A 15,534-nucleotide genomic window follows, 5' to 3' on the forward strand; every position below is an offset into this window, starting at 1 on the left:
AGCCGTAAACTCAGACCCTGGAGGGCTCTGCTCTGCTCCACAGAGTAATCCAGTCTCGAGGGCAAGACAGACTAACCAGTGCTAAAAAACAGCCCCAGCAGTCAGGGCACTGATGTGGGACTTCCTTCTGTTAGGAGTCCTCCCCAGGGCTACACTGTGTGACGTTCCTGGGAGTGTTTGCCCCAGATATGCAGCCCAGATAACAGTGTCACTGCTGCTGCTGCACTGTGGCTCAGCCTGACCTGGGCTCCTCGGGGTAGCTGAAGATGCAGGCAGTAACGTTCACTGCTGGTCGGACAGCAGTGTCCCCTTACCCTTGGCATTTCTGGCTACTGAGCAGGCTCTGATTCAGCTAATGCAGGCTACTGAGGGGACACTGGGGTGGCTGAAGGTGCTGCGACAGCCCCAGTTTTGGAGCGGGAGCACTTGCACAGCACGTTGTCAGCTGAGCATCTTTCAAGTTCACTTGTGGCTTCAGCAGGTGATCTTGGTTTGTGGTTCTGGTGTGATGCATGAAGCACCAGAGCTTTTGCAGGGCTCCAGATAATGATTCTGTAGTTCTTGATTCAAATACCAACTGCGCATAACAGCACCGTGAGGAGTTTCTGAAATCTCACTGCCTCTAGCCAGACCCTCTTTTGCTGTGAAAAATCAACTCTGTTCGCCTGGACAACGAGCACTGTACAGTTGTGCCACAGTGCACAGATCTCGGGTTTGTAGCAGGTAAGCTGTTGGCAGCAGTACGAAACCCACATCATTATTAACATGCTAGATGCACCTTTGGTACAAAGTCCCTACTAAACCACCCATTAACCATGACCTAAGCCACCTCTTTCAAGGACCTCTGGAGCCTTTGTCTCAAGCAAAGAGCAAATGTGACAATGGCCTGCTGCTTTCTGAAAGCGACAGCACATGCTCTGCCTTGACTTCTGTTTACTTATGGTCTAGTTACGTTCGTGTGCTTAAGAGTGGTTCCTCTCTTTCCTGGCTTCTGTTTGCAAACACTTTTCTGGATAGCATTTGAGCATTTCTGTTCAGACCTGTGCCTGGCTACAAAATGTTTTTCCCCCTCATTTTCTTGGCCACACAGAAGCGCCTTTGACATGTGAGAAGTTGGTATGAATACTGTAGACAGGACTGCCTGTTGCTTGGTGAGATATTTAAAGGCTGCTGAATTGTTATTCTTAAAAACATGGCTTACTGGTATTAAGGAAATACAAAAGCTTGTGGTGCCAAGTAGTCATCTCCAATTTACTCAGAATTCTCTCCATCCTCACCTAAAATACACACTAATCACAAACATCAAACCAAAAGTTATCCCCTAATGATCCACACTTTGCAGCACCAAGTGTGGCCAAACCCCAGCTGTAGCTGTTCCTGGGCATGTGCAAGCAGAGAAGGTCTAAACAGGCAGAGCTGTTTGCAGGGACATGTCAGTGCCAGGAGCAGCTAAATAGAGCTGGAGCTGGGCTCGCATCATTTGGATACACTTCAACTTCAGTACCAAGACTTCATCCAGCTTGGTCACAAAATTCTGAAAATCCTGGAGAGGAAGGCAAAAGGAAAGTTTAGGGAACAACAGTAACAGCAGGCTGGAGAAAATCAGCGTACTCTATGTGCTGCAGAAGTACATAGATGCATGTTTTCTATTCTGCAGTATAGTAGATTAAATCAGTGTTTCCTTATTAAAGTCCTGACCCTCACAGACAAAAGTCAATGCCTCTAAATGCTGAGGCTTACTTACTCTGGTAGTTTTAGCTGTTGGTGAAATTACAGCTAATACAATGGTTTGAAAATAAAAATGTATAAAGCACCTGTTATCACCCTTGTAGACCGGTTAGCTTTTCAACAGTTTATTATAGGGACTATCTGACGTGCAGTGTTACAATGTACTGAACTCTGCTCCTGACAACCTCTCCTGTTGGATCTAGCAATCAAGAAAATAAACGGTGAGTTGGGCCACTCACTGATCAGACATAACAGCCCATTCCTGAGAGACAGAAGGGTTTATTTCACATCAGGTCACAGGGCCAGTCCCACTGCTGCATGGTTACAGGTCTGCTAGATCTGACATGAGAAACACCAGCAGTGTATATAACCTTGGCCAAGGGGCCCTCTACCTTCCAAAGAAACCTGCCACACAGATAAAAAGTGACATGAAACTGTGATTAAAACTGAAATGGAGGCAGTTATTTTTAAGTAGGGCTTGTATTAATAAGGCAGCACTCAGACTCACTCTGCTCTCACTGAGAGCAGAGTTTGGTGCCTCTGTTCAAGATCAGTGGCTAAGCAGCTGGGAGGAGTCAGCATCCTCAGGGCTGGGGACTTCAGCTGCCACCACAGGGAAAATCCATCATCCAGCAGCTCATTTGCCAGGACTCCAGTTATCTCCTGCACTGTATCTTTGTCTTGCAGGGACATCAGGACTGTAATGAAAGCCAGAACAGCTGCCACGGCAGATTTTTCTTAAGCACTTTAAATACTGCTTGGTTCAATACGTGGTCGGTCTTGGCAGGAGTCTCTCCTGCAGCCAGAGTTTCATGGCTGGAGAAGTTGCAACTATCTGAAGGTGGAAGGAGAGAAACCAATAAGGGAAGTCCAATCGGAGTTCATCGCCCAAAGAAAGATCATGCTGTGAAATAACACTACAGGTTGTAAGTTACTCACACACTGCTGGGAGGCCTGGCAAGCTTGTCATAATTCTGCTAGCCAGAAAATGATTGCTTGCTGCAAGGAGCAAATAAATGGTGGGGGGGAGAGAAGGGCAGAGGGCTGGTATCCAATGACCAATCTCAAAAGATTTAAAAAAAAAAAAAAAAAATTGCTTTGTATCACTGCATTCTCTGACACAAAACTAATTCGGTTTATGGCTCTTGTGTTTCTTTGTGAACTTCTGTATGTTGTCTGGTAACTCATCCCATGCAGCTGGAAATGACAGCCAATAGGCCGTGTAGTGGCTCTGTTCTGAAATCCCTGAGGCAAGAGTCTCTGTAGCTGTACTTCAGATCTGAGCTGATAGAGTTTAAAATGGCCTGATGACATACTGCAGTAATGGAGCTTGGCTTTACTGATAAGATGAGGGAGCTGGGAAGGCAGGTTCTCTCTGGGAAATGTTAATGGTCTGGGTGAGCAATGAGGGTGCTCACCCAGCTGTGACATGCATCTATCTGGATGCAGGAGAAACAGAACTGGGACTGCCCGGCTAGCAGTGGGGCCATGCAGGTGCCAGTCTTTAGGTCCAGCCTGAGTCAAGGTCATCTGGGACAAAGATAAGCCAAGAAACACTTGAGTGCCAAAAGTCAAAAGCCTGCGAGGGTGCAAGTCACCGTGGTTAGAGCCAGGGGTGGGCACATCCACAGTGCAGCATCCCAGCGCCGTGCCGTAGGGCAATGCTGTTTGCTGGGGTAGGGACTTACTTGCTCCAGCCTGTAAGGAGAAAAACGTCATGTGGAAAGAGGCCCTGTTTAGTACAGTCTGGCACCCACGATGCAAGGTAGGAGAAAGCTGTTTTATCCTCAGAGACAGGCGGTTCAGAGTTGGCCCATCAGTCCCCTTCTCCCGCGGGGACCTGGCAGTGTGGAGACTGGCAGAGACACAACAGGTCCTGAAACGAGCAGCCTCTCCTAGGACTCGGGGAGCCATCAGAGAACGAGACGAAGAACCGACGAGGAATGTCACTCAAGTTAATCATCTCTAAGATTAATTTATTCAGGTTCAACAGGCACTGAAATCATCATCTGGAAACACTTACCATTGCAGACATCTGGTTTATCAAGCACTCCTCCTTGAAGCACAAGGATGCCATCTCATCCAGCTGCTGCCGATGGGCCCAAATTACAGCCTGTCTGATGAACATAAAATACACCACGGTTACACAGCCGGCTGCGCTACCTACAGTTACTGTTGGCCTCCATAAACCTTTAAGAAGGAGGAATGCCCCAGAGGAAGCTTTGCTGTCCTGTGTCCCAGGCACTCAGAAATTGCACACCAGTGGTGCTTCAAGTGCAGTGGACTACACCAGTTTGGGGTTAAAGATGACCTCGACAACTGAGGCTATCTCAGAGAGGAGTGACCACAGTCTCTCACTAGCATAGGCAGCACAGGGGCACATACTCCTTTTTACCATAAGGATATCCAGGAGCAAAAAAACTGTCTAATTGGCGAAATGGTCAAATTAATTTGGTGAAAAATGGGCAGAGCAAGAAGGCAGTGCTGCTGTTCATTCCTCTGAGCAAGTTTCTCTGAACAACAGTGTGTTTTCAGACCTGTGAACACAGGCCAGTCCTTGGGAGCTGACAGTATTATCTTCAGTGACTGTCCAGCTGCTCTAGCTGGTTTACTTTCCATAGGGATGGAACAGCTATCACCTGCTTCTCGATGGGAGGTTTTGATTGGTTTTAGTTAGTTTACAACTTACAGGAAGCCAATTAGTTACTGAGAACTGCAGTTTGTATTGTGATACTCATTCCTCTGGCATTATCCTAGAAAGCTCTAATAGAATAATTGGCTTCCTGTGAGATTTTAAAATATCACTAAATAACAAGCAATCAAATATTTATGAGATAATTACTATAAATGATCATTAATCTTATTAAATAATTATTTCATAGATTGATTTCCCGTCAGTCTTTAAAGTACATGATACACAAATAATGGCAAATGTGTCACACATCTAGAATTTCTAAACTTCACAACAAGCTTCAGTGATGAGCAAGACTTACTGTGCCTTTTCCAGGGCTTCCCTCTGCCATTTTCCCATCTCGGATGTAGAGCTTGGAGAGCTGCTGATGGACATGCCTGAGGGGCTCTTTGCATTTGCTGATGGCTTATTGTCTTTGGTTGGAAATCCTGAATCTGCAGGAAAAGTCTCTTGTTTAAAAATACTCTGTGTTAACTTGTTTTTTAGCAACCCCATTTCCCCATTGCTGAACGATGACTTGGCTGGGTCATCAGAATGACTGAAGTCCTTGTTCCTCTGACCTGATGTGGGCTGCAACAGCAGGCTGCTTTCTTGAGAGGGGGACTGGACTGCGTAATCTGTATGTCCCACACTGAGAAAGCATGATGCACCTGGAAAATAGCTCTTCTCAGGTATATCAGCATTTAATTCCTGAGCCATGGGCTCCACATGGGGTCCTTGATTTGAGTTAGATTTTCCTGAATTACCAGTGTTATCTTCAACATCAGCATCACACTGTCTGCCACCTTTGTGTGTTGAGTTACTGAGAAACAAACCACCCTCTCTCTCTCCCCTGGAGCCCGTGGATTCAGCCGGAGATGTTTCCGTCAGGTCACGTCCAACAAATAAACTGCGAACGACTCCTTGCTTTGATGAACCCGAGCCCAGGAGGCAGCAGCATGGCTTCACACCACAGCAGGCAGGTGAAAGCCACTTGTCCCCTGTTTGTGGGGAACACAGCCGAGCACAGGGTCTTCCACCACGACGCACTTGCTCCCCCAGTTCCAGCATGCTGTCTGTCAGAGCTCTGCTTCTCGTACACTGCCACCTCTCTTCCTCAAACCTGTTCTGGCAGCCTTGCATGTTCATGCCTGACATCGGCTTCACATGGGGGGACTTCTCTTGGTTAGAAGACTCTGTAGCAGTTGTTTCCTCGTAGTCAAGGAGGGATAGCGTGTGAGAGGCCATCAGCTCAGAAGTGAATTCTGAGGAACAACTCGAAGATCCACAGTGGTTAACTCCATTTTTTCGAGCTTTCCATTCGACATCTCCTGCAAGGGCAGCCTGTCTATCCAAAGTAGATTCTTCCTTCTCTTTGTGCTGGAGGTCGATCTCTTTGCCCTCTGGAGTTTCCGATTTCAATACAGGAGAAACATATGAGTTTGAAGCATCCTTTTCTGGAGTTACGGTGGCTTCACTGGAGTAAATGAGACATCTGCGTTTGGATTTGTACTGTTTGTGATCAGCTGGGAGATCTTTGCCATTTTTCCAGTTACAAGCAGGATCTTCCTGCAAGCAGTAGGGTTTTTCTGCAGTATTGCTTGGAGAGGACTCAATAGTTAAGTCACAGCTCCAGTCTGATGGAGTTTTGCTGCAGCCTGCATTTTTAATGGATTCTTCTGCCTTTGGGCTGCCCCCACTATGATTCCAGGTGTCATCTAGTTCATGTTCTTGCATGGATACTGCATACTTAAAAAATAAATCCTGACGCTTTTGGCCTTTTTGCTCTTCTTCAGTTCCTTGTTCTCTTTGATGAAGGAAAAATGAATGTTGACTGCATTTGCTGGCATTTCTTTTCATGCTCTTTTCACTGCAGACAGGTGAGAAAGAATCTTCACTGAAATCACTGTCATCCAGATCTTCCAGCTGCATCCCCTCTTTGCTCTGTACTTCTGTGGGAGTAAGGCTCAGCTCCTGCTTCACTTGAATCTCCTGGGGCTTGTACTGTGTTAAAAACCTCTCAAGAGGTTGATAGTTCAAATTTTGCTGTAGAATAGGTGGCTGCTGAAACTGCTGGTGATAAAGGCGTAAATGCTCTTCCCTTTCCTTCTGAAATGGAGGCATATTTGTCCAGGTTTCAACACATTGTTTAGCAAAGGTGTTTCCCCATTCCTGTCTGCTGTTAGAAGGCAGATTTCCATCTCCAAAGGAAAAATCATCTCTAGAAACAAGCTGTTTCTGAACAGGTTGCACTGTTTGGACTTTCAGGCACTGGACAGGTGATCTGTCTTGCATATACTTGTCTCTCTGGCCACTCTCTCTTGTTTCTGCCATGGCAGCATTTTTGATGACGAAATCCTTCACAGTGGGGTTCTTTTCAGAGTGTGGGGACAGATCATCAGCCTTCTTCTTCAGGGGATGTGCTATCCGTAGAACTCCCTTAACTGGGCTAGTGTGGTGGAACCAGGGTGAGCTGGGATTTCCTTTGTAGGCATGTCCTTTGTTGATTCCTCTGGGGCTGGAGGCAAAAGGGACACTCACTGGCTGGAGTGCTGCAGGACATGCCTTTGTTTTTGTAGAATTTAAGGGATGCTGGAGGCCTAGCTTCACTTTCTTTGGAGAGCTCTTCTCACCAGGTGGCAAAGAGGGACAGTTTTGGACACGTTTTGGAGATAAGTTTCCAACTGTCCGCTGCCTGTTTGTGACAGGGGTCGAAAATTTAATCCCTTTCTTCAGCTCTTTGACCCTGTAAGTGAGACTGGCTTTAGATGTCATGCTTTCAGATAAAGTAAGTGTCTTCAGAATGAACTAATGCTTTCACAGATTAAGGCTAAACACTGAATTCACTGTCATGATTTCTGGTTTAATTGTCAGTGACCCACACAGGTATCAAAACCCCTCTGCCAAAATGCCTGAACTTCTGGAAAGGTCTACAGCAGTGTTTTGAAGTGCTTCCTTGAACAGAGCACAACAGGTCCAATGAGTGAAGAAGGCCTCTGCTTCAGTGCAAGGGGGTTGCACTTCCACACTTTATAATGCAGCATTGCACAGCACCAGCTCAAGACAAGCTAGTACTCTCCACAGAACGTCACAGGGTCCCACAAGACACAAATTAGGGTCTTTTGAGTAGTTGCAGTGGGGCTAATTAGCTCAGGTGATACATGTACAGGGCTACAGTGCTCCTGGATCATACTTCAGAGCATCTGTGAAGAGCTGCTTCACTGGTATCACCCTATCCCCTCAACTGCTTCCTGTACTCCTCTTCCCCATAAGCATCTCTTGTTTCTTAACCCCAGCACTGCACAGCCTGTAATTTACCTCCTCCTGTATAGCAGGGAAGGTGAAGGACTTGCACACATTCTAGGAAGAACTACAATACAAAGTTAAAACAAAACTTTTGTCTGCTGAGGTTAGTAATCCTGCAGCTGCACAGTGATATTTTTATCAATAAAAGCTGTCATCAGAAAGGATTTAGAAGGCCCAGAGAATTCCAAGAGTTGGAACATGTAAGCATTTTATTTGCATTGTGAAAATTGTATTTCTTGCCTAAATTGACATTTCCAATATAACCAAACTCAAATATAACCACAAACATCATATATTACTTTTTTAATTTGTCTTATTCAGCTTGGCAAGATTGAGTTTCATCACCTACCTGTCAGCATATCGTAAAGTGTTCAGGGTGTGCTCTGTAGCTATGTGGCTAGGTGATACATTGGCTATCATACATGTCTTGGAATTGCCAATGAAAGAATCTTTTAGCACCTAGGGTTGGAAGGAAAAAAATAAGATCCTTAGCAATTCATGTACCTTTCATTTCCTGCAAACTAGCAACATGTACAGAGGCAGTTTAACTTGAGTCAGGTGATGCACAGTTGCTCTTTTTTTTTATTAAATGTAGTCCTCTTGTCTCTATTTGTCTTGCAATCCTTTGTTTACAATTTAAAATAAATATGAGTGTTAATCAAGCCTCTGAACAAGCCCTTGCAACAGGTGCCCATATGTCTGAGTAATAAAGCATATGTTACAACTGGAATGAAGAAATGTTGATGAAAACTCCCAGGACTGTAACTGCACAGAAGATGCAAGATTGATTGCAGACCGTGTGGAGATGGATGGTAACTCTGAATGAGTCTGGCAAGTGGGTTTGGGGGTTTGGTTTGGTTTTAGATTTTGGTTTATTTGCTTTTGACCACACCAGTCCCCAGGATTGACTGGAGGAACTGGCAGTTGGCCTTTATTCTGTGATTACCTTTAAAATTAATGTTTGTAAGAGTTATGCATTTATCTTTTCTTCAAGAGTTTAATAGCAGTTATTGAATTCTATCCTTTTTATTATTTATTTATTTATTTATGTAGTCCTCATTAGGGAAGCCTCTACTGTTGCTTTTCTGCTCGTTTTACCTGAGTTAATTTGCTTTGCCGGAAAGGAGTATGTGCATGTTCCTGATCCAATGCCCGAATGCATTCCTTTAGCTACCAAAAGGAAAAAAAAAAGAGTGGGAAAAACATATCAGTCACACAGTGGCAAGGAAATGAATTGCATCAGACCTAAACTGCAAATGTACTATTTCCCTCATGCACCTTTGACTCCTTCTATGTGATGTCCCTTGCAAGGGAGTTTGCTGCTGCCACAGCCACGAGCAGCCAGCTTCAGCCAGTGCAGCTGTCAGCAGCAGTTCAGCTGCACTCACAGAGAGCAAAGCTACCACACAGAACACAGCTAGCCCCGCTTGACAGCTCTCTGGGCTATACAAAATGTAAGAAGCTGGGTAAATAACACACATTTAGCACGCACAGAGCTCCACACTGCTGTGGAAATGCTGCTGCCTGCACCGTAGGTAACTAGTTTGAAGCCAGATTGGGTGTGCTGCAGCTTACAGAGCACGTGGTCCCTAAGAACAGAGGTTTTTGAGCTTCAGCTCTTAGGAAGTTCTTTCTTCTAAGAGAAGCTCTTCCCCTTGCAAAAATACCCCAACACTTTGGACAACAGCAGTGCAAATTTCTTATGCCACTCTGACAATATTTCAATACCTTAGTCAGGGATAGCATGAGCTAGTGAGTGCATATTCCTCCCATACTGACTAGAATCTGCAGTCTGGATGTCCTATCTGTGCGTGGGTACACTCGGCTGTTAGAAGGCAGCTGACCTCAAGCCATTTGCTCTTCAGAGCAGTACAAGGCACCAAAACCAACCAAAGTGGGGAGCACGGACCAGCACAAAACAATTAGGTGTGACGGGAGCTGGATTGAAATCCAGGTTCAAGCCCACGCTCAGAAGGTAGTAATGATACAGCCTGTCTGAATGAACATGTCACTGTGACCTTTGACAGGCTAATAAGAACTATAACACAAAACACCAAGAATGAATTAACAGACTACCCAGGGAACGGAGATAGAGCTACAGGATTCCAATTGAAACTAACAGGACATGAGCAGCCAGCTACAGCTACGCCTTTCACAGAACTCATTAGATCTTCTTATTGTTAAAAACCACCAGAGGTAGCCTGTAGTCTTGAAGAAACATCCTGTGATTTATTGCCCGCCTTGGAAAAAGAGGTCATGTTCAGACTCAAGGATGTGCATCTTTTTTGCCATGTTTCCACTGGAATAAGCATAATAGCATCACACTCCGTATCAAACCTGGATAGTCTCTAAAACTGGCAGAAATAGACTGTATAGCCATGAGACAAGTAATTTAGAGCAAATATCGAAGGAAAAGTAAGATTACAGTATTGTCATGGTGATACTAGCATGAAGCAGCCTTTCCACATTTAAAGCCTTACTACATTCTACATACACCCACTTAAAATGACACTTATTTCTCACTTTTACTGCATTTTATTAAAAATTGCACCTCTAACAACTAAGAGATCAAACTATTCTAATTTTTTTATTCTGCTTCTCATAATTGCAGTGTCTGAATATCTTCTACTTGAAATCAAGGTGAATAGTCAAACTAGCAGCAAACTTCAAATTTCATGTCTTTTAAAGCCTGAAGAGAGCATTATGATCACCGAGGGCAGAGCTAGGTTTTACAGGCTGCAGGTCATGTAGACTTACCCGAAGTTGCCTTCTACAGTTAATTCAGTCACTTCTTGTAGACTGCCTAGGAATTTACTCAGCTTCACACAATACCAAAAATACAGAGTGTGACTCTGATTTTAAAGTTCCTTTTAAAAGAGTTTCATGACCTTAAATTAAGCCTTACTTCTCAGGAATCCTTTCTATTCAGGTCCTGACTCCTCATGCTACTCAGTTATTCACCAGCAAGTACTCAAGAAAGCATGAAGTACAGAAACACATCCACTTTACAGGCTGTCTCCCAGTATGAATGCTGACATTCCACAGCAGGAAAGTCTCTGCGGTAAAGAACATTCTACACTCTCAAAACAGAGCAAGCCACCTCCTGTTTACAGCACACTAAGAGGCAAGTTGTGTGCACTAACTTCTGCACTGTTGACTCATACTCGCTGATTGCGTATCACCTTCGTTTCACTTAGATATCAGTGAGTTTTGCTCATTTGAATTAAAGGATGTGCAAAGCCTTCTGCAGTTTATACTTAAAGACACTTCTGCTTCATCTTCGATGGCATTTCTCTGCTCCTTGTCCCTCTTTACGTCACTGTGTACACTTATAAAAGACAGTTTGCATTAAGGGTGCACTTCCTGTTCCTTCTTCCACACACGAATTGCTAGTTTCTGTGCTCTTGAGTATTTAAGTACTTTACTCTTGATCTGAACACCACTGAGTTCAAGTGGTGAAAATAATCAGCAGGAACTGATGTGCTTTTATGAAACAAATATGGCTATCCCAAGCCCATATTCTCTGGAACTAAAAGGGACAAAACTTTCTATGTAAAATATGAGACACTTATTATACTATACTATAATATACTCTACCTAACTTTCTCTGTGTTGTGGCTGGCTGTAAGAATCGATTAAAAAAGACTTTCTATTCATCACAAAAATTTAAGAGGGAAAACCTTCTTAAATTGTCTTTCAGGCATGAGACAATTTAAACTGGACATACTTAGTACTCTGGTTACTTTTCCATGGAATACATACATATAGTATTCAGTTCATTTTTTCCTAAAACACACACTTATAACTAAACACAAAACATTCCCCAGACACGCTAGTAGCTTACTGCTAAGAGACTTTGGTTTATTTCTGCTCCTTCCATTTTTGTTTGTCGATCCGAGTCTCTGGCATCAGCTGCCCTTTCACTGCCGGCCAAGTCAATGAATGATATCCTAGAAAAAGCAAAGTTGCATTTATCTTACGGGCTTTTTTTTGTTTGTTTGTTTTTCTTTTTTTCCTTTTTTAAACCAGAGGGCTGCAACACACAACATCAGAAGAATGATTAGAAATGACTACTTTTGAACAAAGAGAAATACCCACCAGAATTAATTGAGGCACCAAAATAAGCATAGCAGCAGGAACAGTATTAGATCACCCTGGCACTAACACAATCATAATAGAAAGTGTAATTGCATGTAATGAGAGTGATCCACAGTTTAATGGGTACGCTGTTTAAAGTGCAACACAGTCACCTCTCCAGATAATCACTGTGCAGGCAGTTTCTGATGAACGCAGTTAAAGAAATTGTAAGTTTCTTGATTCTCCTTTCACGTAAAACAGAAAACTGCCCTGTCAAATGGGAATTCAGGACACTATGAACAGAAATTTCCAGTGCAGTAAGTAATACACTGAGCTTTCAGTGTTCCTTGTCCCTTCCTTCCACAAAACTCCATTAATCCCATTCACATTGCCTAGCTCTGGGTGCCAGATGTTGTACTGACTGTTGCACTGTATCTTTGTCTTTGCCCTGCTTCTTCTGGAACAGTCCTGACTTCTCTTATAGGCATATCTTGGGATCCTTTCCCCACTCCAGCTCCACCTCATTTTCAGTAACAAAATGGGGCACACATGCCACACCTACATGACCGCATACACTTCTATTTCTGTGCCTGCCTGTTCAGCCTTTCCCTCTCTTCACTATTTGTGGCTCTTCCTTTTTGCCTTGTATTTAAAATAAGATCCTTGGAAACAAGACTGCATGATAGTTGCTGGAAGGGTGTGTCAGCATGGGTTTTTGACACTCAGCAATAATACAGATACCTAGACCTCTTTCCTCAGATCTATTTCTTGGGGTTGTTTAGTCTGGAGAAAAGATGACTGAGGAAAGGCACAATTGCAGTCTTCAAATAAGTAAAATGGCTGCTACAAGAGGAAGCAAACCGCTCTTTTTGTCTGCTGCAGATAGCATCAGAGTTACACTCTCAAATTATCAGGGAGGTTTAGGTGAGGTACTATGATTCCTCAGGCCAAAGGCAAACATCTCTAATGAAATCACCTCCACCTGAGCTAGTCATCCCAGGTTCCCTTTGTAGTCAATTACAGGACAGAGATGCTTTGAGGGGCAAATCCATCCAACTAATTTAGGTTGACTCTGCAGAATGGTATGAATGGGATCACAGAAATTACTATTTCTTCCTACTGACTTCAAAGGCGATGAGCTCACATGTGGATGTGCCCATTGCAGACATCTACCTTTATCCAGACGAACACAAGGCAGGAAGAGCTTTCTAACACTGAAGATAAAGGGATGGATTTGATTGCCAAACTCCTTCACTGGAAATTTTTTACAAACAAGTTTGACAAAGCTCTCACATATGTGGCTTAAGCACTCTCCCTGGGAACAGAGAAAGGACCGTGAAACTTCTCAAAGTCCCTTTGAACCCTATCTTCTGATTTAACCCACAGCTGACCACTAACTCAACACCTCTTTGCCTCTCGGATGTCCCTGGGCTTAAGTTCCTCATCAGTCCTGAGCACTCCCACTTCTAGTCTTACCTTCCAAATGTCCTGTTGGCTGTGTCTTTAATTTGGATTTGGATAATAGCATGAGATCGAGAGGAATCTGAGTTGACTCCAGTAGCTCCTGTGCTACGTTCTTTTCCCCCCTTCAGAATCACCTGCAAAATAAAAGGGACAAAATCCAAGCAAATTATAGATAAAAACACAGTCTCTCAGAAAAAGATCTTGTCCTAAGATGAGGAAACATTAAGAGGAATGGTTCATTACAGACTTAAAATTTGGTGCAAGGCAGACATTCAGTTAGACTGCATCCCTTCCCATGTTTCTTTCAGAACGTTGTATATGGAATTCCTTGTCCTGACACTACAGAGCTTAGAGAGGTAAATTGTTGCATTGCACATTCACTCAGTTATGCAAAATATCCAAAGTATAAAATTAAAAAAAAGAAGTATGGCAAAGAAAGAAAGTAAGGCTGCAGACATGACCTAAGAGACCTGTGTGATTGATTATTTGTTGTGTTCCTTTAAAATTTTACTTTCTCGTGTAACAGGTGGGTACTGTTATCCAGGAAGTTACACACAAAGTGCCAAAACCTTTCTCCATTTCCATAACTAAGAGAAACTATGCGGAGTAAGGAACAAAGTTTAAAGATCAGTTATACTCAATACAACAACAAAATAAGAAGAGAGGCAAGGCAGAAGGACAAAGGCTCCTTCAAGATACAAATCTGGATAATTCTCTTTTGAAAACTGTTAAGGACTATCACAGAAAGTCTAGCAGCAACTGCAGCAGGGCATTCATAAAACAGTCATTAATTTTTTTTGTGGTTGTAAGAACAAATTAAAATATATCTAGCAAAATCAGTATGTTCTCAGATGTGCATTATTTATGCTTTTCAGTGGCCAGTTCTCAACCAGCAACCTAAACAACTGCTGCAGCTCCCGAGCATTCTATTAGTGCTAAACACAGATAATTTCAGAACCAAAGCCAACATCAGTGAATAACAAGGGATGTATTCAAGACTCTTCCCACATTATCTGTTGCAGACTATTCAGAAGCTCTGAGTCAAGCCAGTGACATTTCTGCGTTCAAAAGGGCCTGTGGACAATATCAAATTATTTTTTTGCTGAGATACCTGTAAGAATTAATAAGAATTTCATGCCTTTCTATGTGTGGAATGTGATAATACAAAGGAATGTGTCAACCAACCATACAGCAAATTTACACTCTAATTTGCAGAAGCATGACCAGCATGTCCTGAAGCTTCGAGTTAATGGTAAGATGAAGAACAAAATTAAATGGAATACAAGTGGGCAACACCATACCAATTTCAATGATTCAATTACACTATCAGGCACTTGTAATTTACACTTCCTTGTTGAGAAAGGAATTAAACTACGCAGTCATGCTAAATTGAAAGCAGATTTAATCAGCTTGTTTTCTGCAGGACAATGCAGAAAATTTGCCAGTGCCCTTTTAGGGCTCAGCCAGGCAGGGAAGGAAAACTAAATCTTTGCTTATGCTGAATGTCAGCTACTGTTTAAAGATCCTAATTTTGTTTGGCTGTTATCACCATCATTATCTAAGCAGTGTCTTAATCCTAATTCAGATCAATACCTCAACCTTAAGTATTTTCTTATTTCTAGTTCTATTAATTTTCAAATTTCAAATTTCTATCATTGTCCCACATCCACATACCAGAAAATTTAAGAGAAAACATTTATCCAGTTTTCAGGGTCCCTTGCTAGGACATTATTTAATTTCTGGAATAGTGATGGCAGTCTATCTCTTGGCAAAGATCCTACCATAAGGAGTGGCAGCAGAAGCGACAGCTGTAAATCAACACCTTACACATCGCTAACACAAGTCACAGTGACCCAGGAAGCTTACTGAATGAATGCATGATGACTAGTGCTCCTCAGTGCTCTGCTGGGGCTGAGAATTTCAGAACCTTGAACAAGGAACATACATGTGTACTACACAACAAGCAACAACCTCTATAAATGATGTATCTCACAAATCAGCAAATCAGGCTTCAGAAGACAAAAAAAATGCAAGCATAGAGGTTACCTCCAACAGTAGATCTACAGAGTCCACCTGAACCTCCCGCAGCCCTACTATCTGAACGACATGCTTGCTGTCTTCTCTTGCAAAAAGTCTGAAAATGAAACAATGCAAAACGGAGATTTCTGAAATCTCAAATTGCAGCAATATAAACACATGGCAGTGCTATGACACTGTGAAGAAGCAGTCAAGGCTACTGACTGTGGAGAGGCACCACTGCCATTCATTTATTTTCAGAGCTGAAGAGG

At 43.1% G+C, this 15,534-nt stretch overlaps 1 protein-coding gene across 1 annotated transcript in view; it reads right to left on the bottom strand.

The window, feature by feature from the left end:
- Positions 1-446: 446 nt before the first annotated feature.
- KIF24 (kinesin family member 24) overlaps positions 447-15,534 on the bottom strand; it is a 30,440-nt gene continuing 15,352 nt past the window's right edge. The window contains exons 6-13 of the mRNA XM_074932201.1: positions 15,293-15,380; positions 13,259-13,380; positions 11,550-11,655; positions 8,804-8,875; positions 8,055-8,164; positions 4,722-7,145; positions 3,752-3,845; positions 447-1,543 (exon numbers count right to left, since the gene is read on the bottom strand). Of these exons, the coding sequence (XP_074788302.1) occupies positions 1,403-1,543; positions 3,752-3,845; positions 4,722-7,145; positions 8,055-8,164; positions 8,804-8,875; positions 11,550-11,655; positions 13,259-13,380; positions 15,293-15,380 (3,157 nt within the window). The 3' untranslated portion in view covers positions 447-1,402. The remainder of the gene's footprint in view (positions 1,544-3,751; positions 3,846-4,721; positions 7,146-8,054; positions 8,165-8,803; positions 8,876-11,549; positions 11,656-13,258; positions 13,381-15,292; positions 15,381-15,534) is intronic.

The sequence above is a fragment of the Athene noctua genome, chromosome Z, assembly GCF_965140245.1.
Source record: "Athene noctua chromosome Z, bAthNoc1.hap1.1, whole genome shotgun sequence".
Taxonomy (NCBI): Eukaryota; Metazoa; Chordata; class Aves; order Strigiformes; family Strigidae; genus Athene; species Athene noctua.